At 33.8% G+C, this 22,616-nt stretch overlaps 4 protein-coding genes and 2 non-coding genes across 7 annotated transcripts; 3 read left to right on the forward strand and 3 right to left on the reverse strand.

The window, feature by feature from the left end:
- The first annotated feature begins 2,763 nt into the window (after positions 1–2,763).
- LOC109544435 (major facilitator superfamily domain-containing protein 9) lies at positions 2,764–4,951 on the forward strand. Its single transcript, XM_019914598.2, has 3 exons — positions 2,764–3,653; positions 3,713–3,844; positions 3,895–4,951. The coding sequence occupies exons 1-3, from the start codon at positions 3,606–3,608 to the stop codon at positions 4,918–4,920; spliced, it is 1,206 nt and encodes a 401-aa protein (XP_019770157.2). The 5' UTR covers positions 2,764–3,605; the 3' UTR covers positions 4,921–4,951.
- Positions 4,952–6,416: 1,465 nt separating this feature from the next.
- On the forward strand, positions 6,417–7,677 carry LOC109544693 (DNA excision repair protein ERCC-1). The gene is made up of 4 exons (XM_019915017.2): positions 6,417–6,542; positions 6,596–6,882; positions 7,148–7,333; positions 7,413–7,677. Exons 1-4 carry the CDS (start codon positions 6,476–6,478, stop codon positions 7,596–7,598), a joined length of 726 nt encoding a protein of 241 aa, XP_019770576.1. The 5' UTR covers positions 6,417–6,475; the 3' UTR covers positions 7,599–7,677.
- A 711-nt stretch (positions 7,678–8,388) lies between these two features.
- Positions 8,389–8,461, forward strand: Trnav-aac. The gene has a single exon. It is a non-coding gene; the product is annotated as a tRNA-Val (tRNA).
- Positions 8,462–8,841: 380 nt separating this feature from the next.
- On the reverse strand, positions 8,842–14,141 carry LOC109544636 (nucleolar MIF4G domain-containing protein 1). 2 transcript variants are annotated; one of them, XM_019914942.2, is made up of 11 exons: positions 13,796–14,141; positions 13,287–13,491; positions 13,015–13,227; positions 12,495–12,907; positions 12,328–12,439; positions 12,012–12,224; positions 10,995–11,313; positions 10,579–10,754; positions 10,150–10,499; positions 9,261–9,392; positions 8,842–9,198 (listed from the first exon to the last, which is right to left on the reverse strand). In XM_019914942.2, exons 1-11 carry the CDS (start codon positions 14,036–14,038, stop codon positions 8,908–8,910), a joined length of 2,667 nt encoding a protein of 888 aa, XP_019770501.2. In that variant the 5' UTR covers positions 14,039–14,141; the 3' UTR covers positions 8,842–8,907. The 2 variants fall into 2 exon arrangements, with proteins under 2 accessions (XP_019770501.2, XP_019770502.2); XM_019914943.2 differs by lacking the exons at positions 8,842–9,198; positions 9,261–9,392 and adding an exon at positions 9,399–9,570.
- Positions 14,142–16,010: 1,869 nt separating this feature from the next.
- Trnae-uuc lies at positions 16,011–16,082 on the reverse strand. Its single transcript has one exon. It is a non-coding gene; the product is annotated as a tRNA-Glu (tRNA).
- Positions 16,083–16,880: 798 nt separating this feature from the next.
- On the reverse strand, positions 16,881–21,749 carry LOC109544666 (the record flags this gene model as incomplete). Its single annotated transcript, XM_019914978.2, is given in 3 exon segments — positions 16,881–18,877; positions 20,816–20,949; positions 21,407–21,749. Coding segments are annotated over 3 exon segments (816 nt in total). The 3' UTR covers positions 16,881–18,427.
- Positions 21,750–22,616: the final 867 nt, after the last annotated feature.

The raw sequence follows: 22,616 nt of genomic DNA on the forward strand, positions 1-22,616 counted from the left end.
TGTTATAGGAGTACAGAAAAAATAGTAAAAGAAATTAATTGTTATTAAAAACTGAGAAATTTGCAAAAAATTATATCAGAAATACGGCAGCAATGTTTTCAAGGTAATCTGCCTAATTAACATTGCGCAAATACCTGTAGCGTCGTAATTATTTAAAACTCCGGTAACTATGGAATTATACAGACTGACAATAAGATAGACAAGGATAAACGGTAAATTCAACAAGATTTGTTGACGAAATGTCAACCTGTTCTCATAACCTCGAATATTGGTGTTTAAAAATAAACCATACAACACCAAACATTTGAATGGTTAACTCCAAACAAGCTAGTACCTGTGTAATCTCCTTATTATCCACTCTTATCAAGCAGCTTCTCGTATTCAGTTATCTCCTTGTGCTGTGTGTATCGTACAAACGTGGTAGGAACGTAGCCCTTCCTCGGTATCTATTTGGTGCTTGGGAAAGTGTCATTTATTGTGCTCTGAGTGCCCCTGGGAGGCCCGGATTCGGTAATGTCTAATACTTATTCCTCTGTGCCTGGAATTTTTTTTCGTAATTTGAGGCAAAGATGGTAATTTTTCTTTTTAAATGCCTAAGTATTCCAATATGCTACCAATTAAACATGGAACAATTTCAAAATAGTGCTTCAACAAAGTTGAAATTCGATCTTCAACTGTTAATATCTTGTGTCAAAGAAGTTGAGTAGTATTATGGGAGTATAGATTTATTCACATTATATATATCTACCTACTACCTAGATAGTTTCATTGAATTTCGTCCAGTGTGTCGGCAGTGTCGGCACCTGTTTCTTATCTATTTTTCGTTAAGATTGTTTGTTCATGGAAATGTTTTGTTATAAATTATCGCTGGAGATGACTGAGTAACAATTTATTTCAACTTTAATAAAAGGCACAGATTTCCTTGTAAAGGGTAACCAACGTTAGTGTTCCTACCGCTGATAAGTTCTGTTAACTTCTTCATTTTATTTGACTTCTATTCTGATTTTCTTCTAACCCTGTATTTCTACTAGCCGTCCATTACCAAGAAATGTAAAATTTTGTAGATGCAAGACCAAATGTAAAGTTATCTGAAGACCTGTTCTGTATTTCTTTAGAAAAGTTTGGAGTGAAAATTATTCCTATAAACTATTAATAGTTAAACACAATTTTTTGTTGCTACATTAGAGAAATTGCTGAGTGACCCAAAACCAAACCTACTAGATAGGTACTTGGAGCCAAATTTTTAGCCGCTTAATATGTCGTTTAACAACGCATATTTTCACAAAAATTCTGTATATTTCCGCATAGAGTTGGCATACTTTACACAAAGTAATCGTTAATGATTTCGCAAATATTAAATTTGTTTGTATTAAACCGAATTAGTGTAATCAAAGTATAAAACTTTCTGAAAACTGTACAGCAATGGAATCCAAATGACCATATCGAAACTAAACGAAACCAAAAAAATATTGGAGTAGTTGTTGGTTTATTATATTAACTGTAATTAACGACCTCGTAGATAGACTACTAATTAACTATTAAAGGAAATTTAGCAATAATTGGTTAAAAGTTCTAATGCCGGTATTACATCGCACTTTCCTCCGATTTACTGGCTACTAATTTGGGCCAATTGTATAGTATAGTCATCGGGCTGTGATCAATAAATCGTACGATTTATTGCGGACTTAGTTTGCTGGAAAATATTGCGGATTGTGTAAAGTTTCTGGGAATTTATTGTTTGCTAACTGTGCAGTGACGATTTTAGCGGCGATTCTCAAAGTAAAGTGGCAAGGAAATAAGGCTTCTGTTGTTTTTTCTTTTTATTGTGATTTAGATGTTGAAAATCTATGTTGTATGCAATAAGTTTAGCTAATTAATAATGAAAGTCAGTCGCTTCTTTGGTGGCATAAGCAAAGAGTTTGGCGCTTGGCTCATGTGCCATGATCTACACAACTAAATCGACACAAAGCAGTAGAATTAAAATATTGAAATTAATGTGGATTTTACTTTATTGTGAGAACAATATCCAAGAGTAAATAAAACCAAGAAAATTACCTTGAATAATTAGCCCACTTATTGGACAATAAATCGAAGAATCGAATATGTGCTCGAACATTATCATGCATTAGAATTAAGTTCTGATCTCCTGATTCGAAATAAAGTTGAACGTGCTGCCATAAGGTATATCATTAATAATTTATGCATTTATTAGATTGGCTATATTTTGGTTTCAAGCAAAACGATAACAGAGTGTTTCAAATAGCTGATAAAAATGGCTCGGTTTTTTCCTTATTGCTTGTTATGGAAAATTCGGATAAAAGTAAAGAATAATTTGAACTTTACAAAAAAATATGGTACCACCTTATGTTGGTTTTACAGAACTTGCACCAATTTATTGTGAAGATAATCTCTAAGTGTAGAGTCGATGAGGGACAGAAAGGTAACTTTCAATAGAGTGGCCCATAAATTGTGAAAAAGTTTTTAGTGTAAAACCAGTATTAAATATGTTGTTGTGTTCATAGAAGCCTTGGCCTTTCAGCATCAAGTTAAAGGAATCAGCTTTGAACGTTGTGTGAATTATCCTTCACCGCTAAATCGCATTCAATAAACTGTGTTTTGCTGACCCATTTTATTTCGGTGTAAGTAAAGTCCCAGTTATTTTCTACTTAGTGTCTACGGATACAATAATGTAAATACGACCTGTTATGACCCATTCGAATTTTCAATTCTCTATACAACGATGTCAAAACGAATTCTGTGACTCAAGTGGGGCTTGAGAAATTTCTAAAAAAGCAACGTCATGTTTGAGTCTCAAAGTGACTGCAACTCAAAGCAAAACATGCAACTCTAAAAGACTTTTTTGAGAAAACTGCCAACATTCCCTATCAACGGTTCACTTTCTATAAAGGCCATTTAGTTATCTCTAGAATAATATAAAAATAAGCGGTCTGCCTCATTTTGCTCCCGCGAAACGAGCAAACACGGGACGAAACACCTAAAATGTTTGGCATAATCTTGCGCTTCATTTTTGGTTTTACAGATAATAATATATGGTTAATCTAAAACTGTAAAAACTGATCCAAAAATTGCATATGTCAAAAGTTTGCTCTATTATCTGTGAATCAGATTGTACCATTTCGGTATTAGACGGATGGTTAATTATTTAATTATGTCCTGTTATGCCCTCGTCTTTGTACGTTCTTCAACGATTTATTTATAATTCCCTCGTCACCATCTTCATGACTCAGGAGTATTGAAGTTGAACCTTACCATCTTTGTCTTCCCGATGGCGATTACTATTAGTTATGAGAATACTTGTATGTTAATTACTTACTTTTTTAAAGTCACCTATTATAGGAACACAAGCTGATCATGAAGTGATCTTCAAACATGTCATCCCAGTTTGAACGGTAATTTGGAATTTCTTGTTTGCAATACATTTCAAGTTGTAAAATTGAATAAATGTAAGAAACTATAGGCAAGGTCTAAAACTCAGTGATGCACAAACCACGAATGAATCCTTGATGGTTTTCTTAACGATTTTATTGGTTTAAAGAACATTGTAGTTAGTGTTTGAATCAGCTACTCGTATAAAAGTCGCTAAAATGAACAATGAAGTAGAAATTCGACACCTTCTATTGATAGCAGCTTTAGTAAGTTAATTTTACCTTTTGTCGCAATATTGTTAAATATAGTACATATTTTCTTTAAGGATTCGGTTAGTTATGGCTTGATATATGGATTTATTTCTACCTACGTACTACAGTTGGGTGGGTCTCATATAACCGTTGGTATCTTGGCTGTAGGCAATCTTATTGGAGAACTGCTATCTCCAGACGTCATGGTAAATATATAAGAAATTCAATAAAAGCATGTAACTACTAATTTTTTTAGAGCTTATTGACCCATCTGCATGGCAAAAGATTTACCCTGTTTTTCATACTCAATATAGCTTTTGTAACAAATCTCATGATTGTATCAACAGAAAGCTTTTGGTTTACAATTTTGGTGAGAATATTATTCAGCATGACAAACCGGTCCGAAAGCCTATGCCTGGACCTTCTGCTCAATAAAGTTGAAAATGATGATTCAAGGCAGGTGCTACACAACTATCATAGCTTTTTAAGTAGTTCAGGATATATAATAGGGCCAATAATTAGTGGATACTTGTTTGACAGTGGTTTTTTATATATAGGGATACTAGCAGCATTATGTGATTTTGTAAATATAAGATTACTTATGAGCGTAAAGAGAAATGAGAATGATAAAAATAATGATCACGTAGATCAATCTGTCATTCAAAATGCTATTAACATCGTTACCGATAGTCTCCAAAACTTAAAAACGTGCACGCTAAGTAAAAACTGGGATTTACTTTTGTTAAAATATCTCTTTGCTAGTAGTATCATAACATTTTTGTCCAAATTTACACAAATTTTAAAACATAATTTTAATTCAAGCAACGTAACCATTGGATACACTTTGGCTTATATTAACATTATGGTGTTTTCTGCTACTTATCTGGTCCCTGTGGCCATAAAAAATATTAATAAGTTTTCCTTAGTTTCGATAAACGAATTATCTTTCATATCAATTGGCTTCTTAATTGTAGCAGCCTGCTATGCCCCTTATTATAAACTCTTTATGTTTTTGCTAATACCAATTATTATTTTGAGAACTTTACTACTTAACATATTTAAAGAATTGTTCTCCCAACGCAAAAATCAGTCGCTTGCTAAACTTAATAATGCTGCTAGTGGGCTTGCCGGATTAACAGCTCCGTTATTTTTCGGTATTATTTGTAATCATGCCGAGCACAATACTGTTATATTATTTTCTTGTATTCCTATGTTTATGTGCTTTGCTATCTTAAGGTATTATACAAGATTTATTACTACTACCGAAGTCAATTCCAATTAAAAATAGTTGTAAATATATGTGTATACCTAAAGAATTATTTAAGTCAATTCGTTCCATCACTATTCCTGGATTCACTCCTAATCATTTCGTATGACTAGTCATATGCGGCCTACCACATAAATATAAACATACAATTCAGTAGGATCAGATGAATTAAAAGCAGCAATTTACAGGGCCCTCATTCCAACAGAGCCACCGTGAGTAATTCATTATTTCCGAAATTTACAGCTTTGAAAAAAAACGTTTATTTAACTATAAAGAGTTCATAGAATAGAATCATAGAATTCAAAACAACATTTTAAATAGTTGCCTCTCTTTGAACCCAATCACCCTAACATGAAAATGTTAAATGGCACTGTCCGCATCAGCACAAAACCGATGCGACACCGTCAAAATCAACATTTTTGAAAAAATTGGATTATTTCGACGTAGGTATTTGTTAAAATAACCATGAAATGTCATATAAGAGTTGAAGAATTTGCGATTCTTCAAACTAGTTGTCAATTCAATTATTAACCAAATGGAGAATTATTTAAACTTTTTAATGAACCTATTTATTCTTCGCGGAAAATGTGATCAAATGGATCCTAATTTACAAATTACAATTACAAAACAAAGAAGTGTCTGCGAATACAAAACAATTTCGTTAATTAACGGTACCAGACTCAAAGCTGAACCGATGTTACCAAAACCTGTAACTTCTGATGAAGACAACATTGTACAAATGGCATATCGATTAGCGGGTAAAATAATGCAAAAGTTGCCGAAAGGTGCATCGTGCCATCTGGAAAGAAAAAAAAATGTTAGTATTACAGAAACTTAGTCAAAAGTTTAAATGTTTGAAATGAACAGAAGAAATAAAAGGGAAATAAAAAATGCCATCAATTTCAGTTGCTTCTCGAGAAACTAAACTCAGTTCAAGCTAAAAGATTTTATAGAATAGAAATCATGTTTGCCAGCTTTCTGCAAGCTGGCACCCCATTCTCCATTTTCTACCGATGGATTCTCAAAGCACTCACTTGAACAGACGATAACGATCCACTCCGAATTGAGAACTGTAATCTTTCAGAAGGTAACGGATAATCTAGAGCACTTGCCTTATTGGTACCAAATCATCTTGTATATACCGGCTTTGTACAAAGGACTGACGAAGTATTTTGTTCACTGCCCGTACCAAACTGAATATTCAGTCACTTTTTCAGACAATGCCACATATGCGAAATATGATTAAACTATTCGTCCGAAATCTGACGAACGTTGAACCTATGGTGAATTTTAAACCGTTTGACCCTATAGCAACAATTTATATTTTTCATAATAGGGCTCTCGGTGTGCGCCTGCATCTTGCAACCCACAATACATAGCTATTTCAAACATAAATAGCAAGAATTTGGCAACGTCGGCACGGTTTCAGTGATCTACTGTTTCATTCTCGAACTGTTTTGAACAGAGACAAAGCGAAAATATTATTTGTCTCATATTTGTCTGTTATTAACCACAAAATATCCCCCCGAGGGGGTATGTTCTGTGGTTATTAACTAGATAACCTAAAATTATGAACTTTAGTGCGTCCGAATTAAAAGATATTGCAGCAGAAATCGACAAAGATTTTACAGAGGATGGTAAAAGCTTAACAGTAGTTTAAATAACCAAATTTTGAAAACATAAATTTTAGATCCTAATCAGTGTAGTAGCAAAGAGCCATCAAAACCAGCATCAACTGTATTGGCAACTAGTACGAAGTCGCTCTTAGTTAATCCGAAACAGCGAGGAAACCCCATTCTTAAATCGATTCTTCGGGTTGCCTGGGAGTACGATGATATTGTGCCAGACTACCAAATGGGGTCACAAATATGTGCGTTATTTCTATCTCTACGATACCATAATCTAAATCCAGATTACATACATGACCGATTGAAGTTACTAAAAGATTCGTACCGGTTGCGAATTTTATTGGTGCAGGTGAGTTACGTTAGAAGAATCATAGGGTTTTTAGGGTGTTTGCTTTGAGCGTGCGGAAAATAAATTTTCTTCAAACGTGAATAAGTTTGGCATTGCTCTACTGACATTGCTTGACTACAATTCCTTGACGTTTATTCCATTTTATATTAAGATATTATTCTATATTAAGAAATATTAAGATCAATACGAGTGCATCTAGGTTGTATACAAAGATGTATAAAAATAAAGAAACATTGAAATATGTAAACTTTATATCATTTTCTAGGTAGATGTTAAGGATCCTCACTACGCTTTGAAGAATTTAACAAGAATTTGTATTTTGGCTAACATGACTTTGATATTAGCCTGGAGTCCTGAAGAAGCTGGTAAAATAGTTGAAACTTATAAAATATTTGAAAATAAACCTCCTGATAATGTTATGGGTAAAACTGAAGCATCTCCGTACCTAAAAGTATGTCTATTGTAATAGCGTTATAATTGTATTTATTGGCATATTTTCTAAATAATGGAAGTAAATTTAAAATTTTCAGGTAATTCAGACTCTCACTGCCATAAAGCCAATCAACAAAACGGATGCCATGAATTTGTTAACCCGATTTAAAACGCTGGAAGGTATTATTAGAGCATCAGAATCTCAGCTTTCAAGTTGTCCTGGTTTGGGACCAAGAAAAGCCAAAAGATTATTTAAAGTACTGAGAGAAAATTTCTGTAAATAATTCTAAGTATAAGCTTATAATTTAATAAATCGTGTTAAAACGTAATTTAAACACAGAGAAGTAAAGTAAATTTTAAAAATTCTGTTGTTTTCGTTGCCGTAAAATACCTTAATTTTGAAAATATAGCTCTGAAAAGAGCTACAGCTTTTTTAAACAAAATTATGCAATTTTTCAGCAATGTAAATTACATAGTTTGATATCTTTTTAACAATAAATGCGATGGCACCCATGTGTTTTTTTACGAATAACTTATTTTTGAGGTACTTATAATACTTGAAATGTTGCTGCAGATGTTATGGATGTCCATGATGAATGGAAAATATCTAAGCTACCTTGCTTGCCATTTCAGGAGTACGCGCGACAAAATATTAATGAACCAAATACGTTTTTTTCTTTACAACAACTTCAAAAACACAAGCATAAGATTATGTAAGAATTTTCCAGTATACGGCTGCTAATAAGAGCTGGTGTTAAAGAGTGTAACCCTGCACGGTGTGTAACTTATTTTGCTAAGTTTTACAGTTGAATTTTACCAAAATTATTCAATATTTTAGAATAAGGCATTCTGTATTTTAAGCAAAATAATTGTGTTATTCTCCCAGCGATCCATTAGGTATAGCTATCAAAGCTTTATATGAAAAAGAAATTAAAAAAAAAAAGTAAGATGTGTTTATTACATTATAATACAGAAATCGGCTTTTCATGCAAATTATCGTTAAAAACGTGATTTGAAAGTTAATGCTTTAACATAATTACATCCCTTAGATCGCGATTAAGAGAGACTTATGTGGTTTCCGTGGTGTAGTGGTTATCACATCCGCCTAACACGCGGAAGGTCCCCGGTTCGATCCCGGGCGGAAACATACTTTTTGGATTTTTTTCTGCTCCTTTTACTTTTTTAAAAAAGCATTTATTTATTGACCGCAAGACTGACAAGTCGGAAAATTAAAAGAACACCAAGTAAAAACTTGTATATGGAATTGGTTTGAAAACTTTGAGGATAAATTATTTTTAAATAAAATGTCACCAAAAAAATTAAGTAAATATTTGGAAATGATTCTTGTCAAAATAATTTGAATCAATTTTGCTACCAGTTGGCTGAAAACAATGAACAAATGAGTAAGTAACCTGGAATAAGTTTGAGTCGTTTTTAGATAGGCATTCATATGCCCCTCTTTCGACCACAAATAGCATAGAAGGTGGAAAAACTTGATAGAAAACTAAATTATTAAAAATAATACAGTTGCTAAGAAACAATTTTTATTTTCCCGGAGTTTAACAATTATTCTTCAAACTTGTCAAATACTTACTACCAACTAGATTTCGATTCTTTAACAGTTAGAATTTTCTCTACCATCTTAGCTCTAGTTTCTAACAGGTGCTTTTCTTGCTCTGGAACAGCACCTTCTTTCAAATTTCGCAGTAGAAAATGATGAATGAATAAGCGCATGCTTTTTCTAAACATTTTCAGCTTATCTGACATGGCTACATTCGTAAAAACGCCTTGCACAGCTTCCACATCGGAGTGCATTAAAATACCTAATAAAATTTGTCGTATTAGTCTTAAGGAAACTTTGTCCAAGTCACTAAATTCGATATTCTGAAAAACACGAAACAATATTCTTATATTCATGATTACATTTTACAGACACGAATACCTACCTTCAATGTTGATATAGGCAGTCCCTTTTGAATAAACAAATGGATGAGAAACTTTGCTAAGTTAGATAATTGTAGCCCAGAATGACTGCTTAGGGCATTCAGTTTATCCCATACTGCGCATTTTATAGTCATCTAAAAAGTTACTTAGAAAAATTAACTGCCTTAAATACCTAGAGCTTAAATAGCCCCATAAGAGCTCAACGCAAAAACATATCCATATTTTAGGGAATTCTCAGTTTCCGTTTCTTCGTGCTACACAAGGTTTGCTTCAACCATTGTTGAAAATCGTTTGCAAAGGGCCTCAAGCGACCTACTTTCACAACAAACAGAATAGTATTTTCTAATCATTATCAAGTCTCCAATAACCATATTTTTATTACAAATATGTAAATTTTACTTGAGAAACGTAGAAAACATCCAAAAGCGTTCGAGAATATTTCGTTATCTCTTAAATAGAAAAGGCTTCAAAACGTTAGAAAAGAAGTTAAAACAGTTCTGACAGATCTTTGAATGAGAATGTCCGAAATTTTTTAGATTTAAAGTTTAGTATTGAGCTTCAGCTTCTGATTGACTGATAACTCGTCACAAAAAAAATCAGAAAGTTGTCCCGATAAAGTAGCAATAATATTTCACAAAAATGCCAAATGAGCATGCAAAGAAGTCAAATTAAGAAATTGCAAAATTTGAAATAAAAACACGAGTTGGATCCAAAAAAACATACTTAACATGTGCTGGCTACTGCGAGCTCATTTGCTCACAATATTTAAACTGCAGTTGGAGCTTTCTAACTCCCTGAGAAAAATATGAAAACCCACAATATGACGAACACATTTTAGTTTCACTGATATCAAAGTTTATATTAAAAAAACGATTGCGTAAGTCATCTTACCTGAAATCGTCTATCATACTCGCAAAACTTTTGTGCCAAAACTGCATAAAATGCATTAAACGTTTTTTCCTGCAAACAGCAATGGATAATAACATGAACGATTTCTCGTTCTTGTTGGTTTTTAAGCCCCAGTCTTAAAAGTTTTTCGAAAGCATCCAAATAATCTTCTGCCGACATAATAATACAAAATACGTCTCTTCTGGTGTCGGTATTCATTCTTTGTTGCTTTGCCATTTTTAGTAATTTACTTGAAAACCCGTCAGTTTTGAGCGACTCTTCTTTTTTGTTTATCGTTTCAGTTTTGCCAGTCCATGCTGAACCTACCACCCACCATTTACCTCTTTGTTCAGCTAGAAAGTAACCGTTAAGTAAGTATTCCGATCCATTTGATCATTCTGTTAAAAACAGCTGCAAACTACTTTTACTTACCGTTTAGTAAATCTTCCAGTGATATGTTGAGAGGACTAATATAATTTCCTTTGCGAATAAATCCTTTCATCAGTTTTTTCATGTGTTCCGAGTCCGCAACGTCATAGTTGGGAATCTTGGTAACATTATTATTTTTTATCGCCAGCAAAATATCCAATAAAAATTTCACCCTTGAACTGAAATTAAAAGAATTTTTTTTGTTTTAATAAATCCAAGCAACTTTACACATTTTTCTGCAGAAGTAAAAAATGTGATGTGTGTGAAATGTGAAAGTGATTCGAGATCAATTTACTATTGTTTTGCTATGGTTGGATAGAAAACTAAACCTATTTTGAATTAGTTATCGAGTTATTTGCGTGCGCCAAAGGTTCATGTTTTACTGAAATTATAATGTACCCACACTCATTGGAACTTACTTGCTCACTTTTCCTTTACTAGCGCTAGCAGCTTGCTTTTGCAATTCCAATATTAGGGTTTTCAAAGCCAACGGATCGTCTTTTCTAAGTCCAAATCCTACACTACGCAAAATGTGGAGAATGCATTCCACATTCTTTTCTTCGAAGTTCTCAGCCAATTTATGTAAAATTTCATACAGTAGTTTGGCGTCAAATACCTTAAAGTTGTAAAGTTGCGCCAAGACATTCACAGTATTGTCTAATGACTTGTTCTGTACATCATCAGAAGAGTTTAAATGAAAATCAAATTTTTGAGCTACATTCTGAAGAAAATGAGCACCTGAAACATTATTGAAGAAACATGTTAATAAATATTGAATTACCGAATCTAAATACAATACTTAATATATAATTTCAACTATTTGATATAGATATAAGTCACTGGAAGGGTACGTTCAGTGAATATTTTATGTTTTTATTCTTTATTTAGCACAATTTGTTAGAATAATTTTTCATGTTAAATGCTCTAGTTATTTGTTAAATATTTATCGTTAAGACACAATAATTTTCAAATCATACATTGTGAGTCTGATTCTATAAATAATATTACAATTTCGTATGTTAGAAAATTGTATGAATTTGCAGTTGTTTATATTAAATTTCAACACCTTTAATTTATTTTTAACTTCTGAATTTCATATCAAATTAGGTTTATTTCGTACGTTGACTACGACTTCCGTAACATGTGATAAAAAGCGAAGAATCAAACAAACAAAGGTTTTGGGCAGATTGTCCTGGATCTTAAACATTTGAAGAAACTCGGTGTCAAGTAATAGTTGAAGAGAAAGTACATCTCTACCCTTCTATCGACTTTTTTACTCGTGTAAACTACAAAAACTGATGTGAAGTTTAACCGTTCAGTGATGAGTCATGTAATGAAGCAAATGAAGTAATGCATAACCCAGAGGTGATCTATAATTTATCGTTATGCTTACTCATCCTCTAATCTTGTGAGAAACGTATAAACTTTATACTCACCCACTTCAGTACCAACATTAGCATGCAATATTGCAATCAGCAAAATATGTTCAATTAGCAGTCTTTCTGGGGTAGAAACTGTGTCAATTAACGAAGTAATAATTAATGACGTGAGAGTTTCACTCATGTCATTTCGACTATTACTCATGTACAATGTCTCAATTTGACTTGCTATACTGTTCATGTTGCTTTCAGCTAATCTGTTTAATAGACCTGAAAATTTCACAATATTTTAATTAATTTCAAGCAATAGAGTTTATATAGATTGATCATGGTCCTATATGTGGTTGTTGGAATAGAATATCTAGTAACACACCTTTGAGTTGTTTTTTAAGCCTATCGATTTTTTCTTTATGCTTTTTATCATCTGATCCACTGGCTTCCATTTTAGCCCGAATTGCTGGCGGAATATATTTATTCGATTTATTCTAGAAATTAATTAAGGGTTAAAAAGGCCAGGTTGTGTATAGTATTCATGGTTACCTCAAGTACTGATCCATCGCTGGACCTTAATCTCCCGTAAATATCTTCCCATACATCTTCCCTCGCTTTAGAAGTTATCAGATTCTCTGAATCACTATCAATGTCCGAATCAGACAATTCTCCACTCTTGTCCCTTGGTGTTTCAACGGGAAAACCCAATTTTGGTTTTTTATTATGTTTTTTTTCATCACCCAATCTTTCAAGTTTCCTTTTGGCTTTGTTTTGTGTAGTTATGTTTGCGGCCTCCCCCGCATCAGAGTTGTCATCGATTTCAGAAATAAAGTCGGATTCTACATCAGACTCACTATCTTTCGGTTGCTTCTTCATCATTACTTTAGATTTGTTATTAGCAATATGTCCATCGGTTTCCAAACTACTACTGTCATCAAAACTATCATCATCCTCTTCCATATCTAAAAAAAAATAAAGTTTTTAAAGTTTTACACTTTAGTGAATCATAATTAATGCCCTGGTTTAACTAGTGCTCGAAAAATGCGTTTGCTTAACGTATAAAAATTACCTTGATCCTCGTTGCTTTCCGATTCATCGTCGTCTTGATTTAAAAAGTCTTCAAATTCCGACTCATCAGCTGAACCATCATCAGTGAGAGATTTTTGGCTTGTTAAATTCTTTCCCGTTATAAGAGCAAAATCCTCTTCAAAATTATCATTTCCATCTGGGGCAGCAGATGCAGCTTTTTTGAGATAATCCGAATCACAAACTTCTAATAAATCTGTGAAAGCCCAAAAATGCATTTTACCATAGCGTTGGTTATAAATTAATCATTCTTACAATCTAGACCATCTTCGGAAAATGATTTTGGTATTGCTTTGGTCTTCTTCTTGTTCAGTTTCAATTGCTTCTCTAGCTTCCGAATCGTATGATCTTCTGCTGCATTGGCTTGGAGCAATTGTTGCTTTCTTTGCTTGGACATACCTTTCTCCATTTTTTGTTGCTCCCGCTTTTCCTTTCTATAAATTTCCTCTATGGTAAAAGTCTAAAAAATATATGAAGTTTTGTATTCGAATTCACCTTAATAAGCCTTGTTCTATGCTTGTATTCATTGTATCTTGGCTAGTAATGTCAACGTAGTAATGTTTAACGTGGTAACGGTAGTTATAAAATTAAATTAATTATTATAAATATTTGAAAAAACTCAAATAATTACATCAACTTTACTTAAATTATTGAGATCCACGATGTTTTCTCGTTGAAACTGCTTAATATAAAGTGTTCTTTAAGGAACACAACAAAAAACGAAAACTTCGGAAGTACACGAAAACTACATGTTTACTGCTTACCTTATTGCCATCAAGAACTTTAGGTGGTTTTCGTTCGCTTGCTGCCTGTTTTTTACGCGTAGACTTGCCACCTTTATCTGATAGTTCTTCTGCAGAGTCTAGTTCCCCAGAAGAAACAGATTTCTTGAATTTGCTGAAGTAATCATTACGCTTCACTTTTTTCTCTTTCCGTTTATCTTTTCTCAGTTGTTTCCTAGAAACGTTTCGAACCGAACTTGATTTAACTTTATTTTTTAAAGGCATTATTGTTGCATTTTGTTAGAATATTCACAGTTTATAAACAAACACGCGTGTAAAAGTTAGGTTCTCTTCGCTGTTAAGGTTAGTTATTCTTGTGTCTTCTCTTTAACATTACCAATTTGAAGTAGGGATGGCACGAAATAATTTGTCACAGATATTTTGGTACAGATACCGATATGGACAGTCGATCTCTGATATCGACATTTAAAGTAACATGTGTTTTGAAATAACAGGGATCGCCTACGATGCTGGTCCCAGTATCAGTACCTACTACTGCTTGTCTTTATCTATGATCAGTACAACATCGATTTATATAACATATAAGCCTTGTTCTACGATCGATTTCGATATTTCAACGCTAAAAGGCAAATATACCTGCCTTTTGATTCCCCACGGCGTTGTCAAATGGCATGGGTTTTAGTGAAACGATATATTTTATTCTCATGAAGTTTTGTATGTATGGGAGTGGGACGTAGGATGATTTTTCGAATCCATGCACCCATGATACAATGAGTACAAGGTAGGATCTTGCGTCGATTTGCGTGACGTCAGTGGAAATAACTGCGTGTCGTGATTTTTTCCAGTCTGCTTAATGTGATTAAATATAGCTTATTTAGTATTTGTCACATTTAATTATTTTTTAATAAATCTTCTTTATAATTACAAAATACTTTGCAGCAGGTTTTAAACTTGAAAATGAAAAGGAACAAAAATTTATTTATTTTTTAGGCTAGCATAGTTGCCAGATGTGCAATAAAGTATAGCGTTTGCTTTTGGCAAGTACCCCAAAAGTTCGAATTGCAAATTCCTCTCATAATCATCATTTTTGAAATGCTGAGGGCACACGCGTATCCGCACGACAACAAGCATTCTCCCATAGCTTGCACACGTTCTACAGTAAACTTTCCAACTACTAAGCGCAAAATGCTCAGTTGTTTGTCTACAAGATTCCCAAACACGCCCAAACGCATTCACCCCATGATTCAATGAATTCATTGAATGATACAATGAATTAATTGTTTCGTTTGGCTCTACCCGATTTTACGAATGACACTCTGGCAACATAGCAAGCTAAAACGCTGAAAATCAGATATTTTGTAAATACTTTTTTAGGGTATTTTTCTTCGCAGTAAGCCCGAATAAGGTCCTAAACGTGATTTTGAAAGCATTGAGCTATACAACACTGCAAACCATATCCTCATATAACTTTCCATTTTTGAACTATTTAATTCGTTTTAAATTCAATAAAAATCTGTCTAGGTTACATGCATTTTAAATGGGATCAGCTTTTCACTTTACCAAAGTGCTAACCAGTGACGTCATGTGCGCTCGAAAAACGGGACGGAAACCATGAAATTTTGGCATAATCTTGCACCTAAGTGTCTGATATTCAAATTTCACTTTCTGGGTCAAAACTACTCGAATTTCCACACTCACGTTGTTACGACTGAATCGAGTTTTCAATTCTCTATCCAACGATGCCAAAACGAATTCTGTGGCTCGAATGGTTCATGAGAATCTTCGAAAAAAGCAGCGTCATGTTCAAGTGGATTTTGCAACCTGCTGTTTTTCTTTCGCTTTTTATGTCGGTCTCGCTAAGTGAGTTTTGCTTTATTCTTTCCAGTCCCGTTGCGTAGTATTTATTATACAGGCATAATTATACAGTGTGCCTCAACGTTGGCGCGCTCTTAGAGAGCACAGCATATTTGCGCGGTTTTGCCACATTTGACAATGAAACCTTCAAATTTACCAGTTTATTTTGCTTTAATTGAATTTTTACATATTGAAACAACTGAATCAATAAGAACATATCAACATCACTGATTTCTCGTAAATTTATAAGATTTATGAGGGTAACCGCTACAAGCTACCTGGCACAAAAAGGAACCGCGCTCAATAATCAAAATAGCCTAATTCAAAAAGTTACTATTCTTTATTATTAAGTTATTTTATTCGTTTTAAGCACAAAAAGTTATTCCGATACCGGGAATCGAACCCGAGCCTCCTGGGTGAAAGCCAGGTATCCTAGCCACTAGACCATATCGGATATATATATACCGCGTGAATAAATGGGATTTAATGCCAAAATCTAATGCCGCCAATAGCAAATCTAACATGGATTATTTTACTACCAAACTAAATCAGCACAAATGCATTGCAGCTGCGAAAAACTACAACCGTCCAAATCAGCAACCCACCGATTAACATTGTTAACCCGGTGAACACAAATGTTCCAAAAATTAAAGCGTTTTTAAACACTTTTCACTTTTAAAGCATTCATTCACTTTGAAAGAAAAATATACCTATCTTTAAATTTTTCTGTACCTAAACTATTTTTAGAGTTTGTAGGTAAAAAGAAGTCTACTAAAAAAAGATAGCACCACAATTTTTATGCAAACCCTCTAAACGTTGCGCACGCTGTATATAGACATTGATCTCTAATTGCATTAAATAATCTTTGTTGATTAGAAGCGGCTAATTTTTTAACCGACCACTCAAGCAACAGTTAAAAATAATAACAACTTGCCATAACCTGATGCCTTTATAGTGTATAAACGACACTATTTACGGATGAAATTGTATCAGTCTCATAATCAGTACTTTTCAGTGGGCTTTGACCGCCACTGAGAAGCGCTGTAGAGTGACTCGTGTCAAAGGCTCTTAAATAAATCAACTTATTCACTGATTTGCAGGGAATTGGATTTCGATCACGAAAAATCTATTCATATACGTTATCATGTCATATTGGCATTGTGATAATAAACAGCTTAGGGTCAATTGGAGTGATTTCTCTAGAAGTGTTGCCTGGCAATTTTAGGGGAGTATAGTAAGTACTAAAAAACAGTTTTTCTTATGAAATTGCTCTATTTTCAATAAACTAAATCACAAATTTTACAACGTGTTTGGTTCGCACATACAAACGACATATTTTCTCATTAACATAACGTAGGTATCCGCTTCTTTATGCGTTAATCAGGCGAACCGAAAAAGTAAATTGAAAGGGGGTTCGCACATTCACAGTTTTGTAATAATTGAAACTTTAATGGATATCAAACTTAATCGTTTCTTATGAATATAGCAACACCTTTCTGATGTCCAAAATTTTACCTATTTAGTCACCTACACCAGTAGGATATACTGGATGATGTGTGCTCACGTTATATATCTTAAGCTTTGAAGAGTACAAATTAATCGCTAACCACAAATGGAATATTGACAAAGTGTGTCATGTTTCTGAAAAATACCTGCTTTGGTGCCTTTTCCAATAAGCATTTCTAATTTTACAATTTCGGAAGATCAAGTTTTGCTGTTTATTGCTGGTGGATTTGCGTGGAGAAAATTGCACATAATTAACTAATCAAACTATTTGCCTAATAAATCTGGCAACAAAAATCTGACACCTGCATATGACATTTTTGTCATTAACATTAGGTCTTCAGCTTTATGTGTAAATCAACAAATATAAGCGCAACTTGACGGAAAAAATGACCATTTAACTGACGGAAATCTAACAATGTCACTGTCGACATTAGTCTATGTTTCAAGTTCCCAATGCACCTGTCACAAAACTATCAAAAACATTCCTAACAATAACTTCCTCATTTTCAGTATTAAGGTTCGTATCTAATGTCACTGTCTTATGTTAGTGCAAACATTTTAAACAAACATATGCAAATTTTACAGGACAAGTACATATTAAATGCAAAATGCAAGTGTCTAGGAATGAGAAAATGAGAATTACTAGACTTTGCCTATATTACTTATCAAATTGGGGAAAACCATATTTAAATACAAGGAGAAATAGCTTGGATACATAGGAGTATAAGCAGAATGATTGAAAATTATCGTTGTTCCTCTTAAGGAGTCACTGGTGTCGATTCGGAAAGTACCTACATACATAAAGAGTATAAAAACTATCTGCCATCAAGAACTTTAGGTGAGCTGTCAATTAGCAACAATCTGCTAATCGGTAGTGTCGTTAAGTATTAGAATTTACAAAATATGAACATTCATCCAAACTTACCGAATTGTTCTGTTTGGAAAAAAAAGTATTTCGTGTTTAGGAGTGTTCTGCGCAATCTCAAGATCTACATCATTTGGGAGAATTAGAACGTCGCATTCGAAAGCAAATATTTCCAAATAAACAAGCTTTGATAAATGAAATTGGTGTGATAAATACTATTTAGAGCACCCGCAAAATATTTTTTACATAATAACTTTAGTGTAAGTCATTAAACTAGATCAAAAATTCTAATCCTTAATTTTTGTTTGAATCAACATTAGTGAAAACGAGCTTTGCTTCTTTACTTTTGTCCCATCGTGTACATTCCTCAGCTTGACAACCTGAATGTTTTTGAATGCAGCTTTTTACTTTAGCTTAACAGCTCAGTTCTAACTAGTCGGAGAAGGTGTGCGTGTTTTTCCGGAAAAACAGCCCGAACCAGAACTATAGTTTTGCAATTCTCTGTCGTACACTCCCATGTCAGCCTTGAATAAAATATTTCCAAAGAGGTGTTGAACAGCAGATTGAGTCGTTTTACTGTAAGAGCGCAGTTTTAAGGCAATGTGTTCACCATATACATCACAGCTGTTGCGTTGCTCTATGCTACTGAATGAGTGCGCAATACGATGATCATCTTCCAACCCTTCATTGTCATACTTCCGTTTAATTCCTGCTAGTCTTTTAGAACTAAGCGCTGTATTAGTAAAGTCTTTCATATTTGACAGATCAGGTTCCAATATTTCCCATGAAACATCTCCTTTGTCAGGCATTCCAATATCGCTTTCCTGTCCCATTTCTTCATCTATTTCATCGAAATACGTTCGCTCCAAATGGGGCTCCTAAAATGACATTACACTTTTTAAATTTTCGCGTATAAAGTTATAAACGGATAAACATGCAGTAAAAGCTCCTGCTCACGGTGACATTAATGTAGTAACATCTTATGTCGTCTACAATTTGCGACTACAACTACCGATGGTGGCGCTGCGAAACGTCAAATTACTCGTTGTCGAGTGACAGTTAGGACTTGTCAGACTTGTTTATTTAGTGGAGTTCATGACATTTATAACATAAAACAATACTTACACACTTTTCGATCTGTTTCTATTGCGTTAAAAGGTTGGAACATTTTATTACAACAAAACAAAACAAATCACAATCAGATGTAAACACCAATGTGACGGAAATGTCAAGAAAACAAGTGTCAAATTACTAGTTAATTTGTAGTTATAATTTTAGCCACCAGTCTCACATCAAAATGGTTTGATATACGACACCGTGACACTGGCTACTGTCGCGAATTTAGATGTAACGACATTAACGTTACCGTGTGAACGAGCTTTAAGTTTTATTTAAAAAGAAATGAAGCTCGGATATGTTTGTCTGGTTTGGTGGACGAATTCTCTGGCTCAAATGGTTCTTGAAAAACTTCGACAAAAGCAGCGTCATGTTCAAGTGGATTTTGCAACTGAAAAAAACCACGCAAATCTAAAACTTCTTGAATTCAACCATTTTTTGAGAAAACTACCAACATTTCCTTATAAATGGTTCACTTGCTAAAAAGACCATTTATTTCTCTCTAGAATGATGTACAAATGAGCGTTCTTGCTCATTTTGCCTCCGAGAATTGAGAAAAACGGGACGGAAAACATGAAATTTTGGCATAATCTTGCACCTAAGTGTCTGATATTCAAATTTCACTTTCTGGCTCAAAACTACTCGAATTTCCTCACTCATGTTGCTACGAGTGAATCAGCTTTTCAATTCTCTATCCAACGATGCCAAAACGAATTCTGTCGCTCGAATGGTTCTTGAGAAACTTCGAAAAAAGCAGCGTTAAATTCAAGTGGATTTTGCAACTCAAAAAAAACCACCCAAATCTAAAACTTCTTGAATTCAAGCATTTTTTGAGAAAACTGCCAACATTTCCTTATCGATGGTTCACTTTCTTAAAAGGCTATTTATTTCTCTCTAGAATGACGTACAAATGAGCGTTCTTGCTGATTTTGCTTCCGAGATACATGCAAAACGGGACAGAAAACATGAAATTTTGCAATAATCTTACGCCACCCTTGCATAAAACGACGATAATTTTTCTAATTTCATAGACAACAGAAGACTGTATTTTTTCTACATAACCCCCCCTGAATTTAAAGCTGGATCCGYCCCTGTGTCAACTGTTACATRTATTCCCGGCTCAATTATACAGATTGTTCTTCAACTTACTCAGCTTACACATTTATATTGTTCACTTTAAAAGTTWAAATCTAAGTCAGTGTAAATAACGAAATTTATATGTCGTGCTAAATTTTTATCAAAACATTTAGCAACACTAAACAAATGGTGTTCAATAACGCTTCAAACGGAAACCAAATCCCTCATCGAAGCATTCACAATTTTACAGCTCCAAAGTTAGGGCAAATTTGGCCATGTAACTAAGTTTTTTGAGCAGCTTAAATATACCCTGACTTTTACAACCAGCTCAAGTAGCAAACATTAAAAAACAACTGAATATAGATTTTAGATTGATATTAATATATTAGATTCTTAAGAAAATGTATCGATTAGTCATATTAGTTCTGGTAATAATTTTTCAATAATCGTTACATCGACAATTTTGCCATAAATTCCATCGATTGATCGATCAGTGCATGTGCCTAAAGAAATACTTTTCCTCAAAATGTTTACTTCTACATGCGTCTTTTGCTCAGAAATATGTACTTTTTATATTATTTTAATTGCTGGAATTACAATGAACATATAAATTATTTGCTTACCTCAACCTTTACTTCTACACATTTCAATTTCTTATCAACATTAGTACTTGAAGGCCTTCGGCTTCCATTTTTAGTGGACAGAAATTGAAATGCTTCATATGCAAACCATTGGTTCTTGCCTCCGTCCGGGAGGTCTGTAATTTATTTATATACATGATTTTGCATGAATGATTTAAAATGTTTTATTAAGAAGTTGCATTAATAAAAAACAAATAAAAAATAATAAAATTAAAAGTACGCAATATTAACGTAAAATAAAATAACTCCAGGTCTTACAATGTGTAAAATAAACGGCATGTAGCAAATTTTTAAATTTAGAAAAACCTGCGATCGGACTATTCAGATAACTTTCATCAATGTGATCGCACGTTAAAAAATTAACGGCAAAAAACCATTTTGCTTGTTGACTGGCAGATCTCTAACCAATAGAAACACTCGTATCGTCGTATCATCGTATAAACGGATGCATGGGACGTGGGCTTTAGAATCAATTTGACAAAGAATAATTATGCATTTTTGCTCCAATTTTTAAGATTCAAATAAAAAAACAAATGTCTTAAACTGTTCTATAGCTTTAAATTAATTACGTACCTTTTCCCATGCCTTTAATTTCTTTGGACCTCTCTCGCCTATATGATGCTAATAGAGAATTAAGTTTCAGTTTCAGAATATCTGTTGAGGTACCCAACTGATTGGCAATTTCGTCCCAAGCTTCCCGCTTTTTCGATCTCACGCGATACAAGCTATGTCTCGAATTCCATAATTCTGGCTTAGATTTATACAATTCGATCAATTTTAAACAGAGGTCATGATCCCACTCCATTTTTTATGTGTAACGCAACAAATAGCCCAAATAAAAATAATGTATAAACCCTTTTTAGCTCTTTAAGTGCACGAGCACAAGCACTATAATCCCCATTCACCAAAAATAACGCTTTACAAACTTTTACAAACACTAGTCTAGTTGAAAAAAATTGTTTGGGTTCGAAAGCGTTCTAAAACATTGACAAATGCTTGCAATTGCTCGAAAACGTCTCGTAATTGTGACGGAAAGTTCACAGCTGACCGTCATCCGACGAACATTGCGGTTGTCGGTCTTCGTTACGATATTAAGAGCGACCGATTTAATTCAACTTTTACGCCTCTAGATTAAGAAAACAGTGTGGTTTCGTGATGTTTTTAACTTTCCTGCTTAAATCACTAAAATTTGAACTCAGGTCCAGCCATTCGATAGGTTCAATTCAGTGGTACCGACCGTAATAAAATTCGAGTTATTTCACCTGGGGACATTTTGAACGAACTGCCAACACTGGCTTGCGAACATGTACGAACGCCTTCCCATGTAAAATAACAAGAAATACGGATTGTGCACGATCAAGGCGAATGACGATCTATACTTTAGTAAAGACCTGTTTTCAAATAGCAATTTACTTGAAATAATATCATGAGATGGCGCTGGTGATTGTATAGAGAAGGAAATTCGTTGCTTTTCCTGTTCTGTTTCACTATTTCGTATGTAAGTAGTTTTTAGGATAGAGGAGAAAACGTTTTTTATTACAGTTAAAAAATGTGACCAAATGGCAAAAGAGACAAATACTGGGCTCGGTAGCACTCCAGCTACTAATAATATACCATCGACATCAGACACACAATTTATTCTTCGCCCCAAAAATCCCAATGCACACTTTCTTGGGGATTCACCGTCATCAACAAGCTTAGTTGAGTTGTGAGCCGTAAAAAAATTACTCGTTCTGAACCGAAAACAGCAGCGTCACGTTCAAGTGGATTTTGCAACTCAAAA

Source organism: Dendroctonus ponderosae, unplaced genomic scaffold (genome assembly GCF_020466585.1).
Source record: "Dendroctonus ponderosae isolate FM_Combo_2020 unplaced genomic scaffold, Dpon_F_20191213v2 Dpon_F_20191213_2, whole genome shotgun sequence".
Lineage (NCBI taxonomy): Eukaryota > Metazoa > Arthropoda > Insecta > Coleoptera > Curculionidae > Dendroctonus > Dendroctonus ponderosae.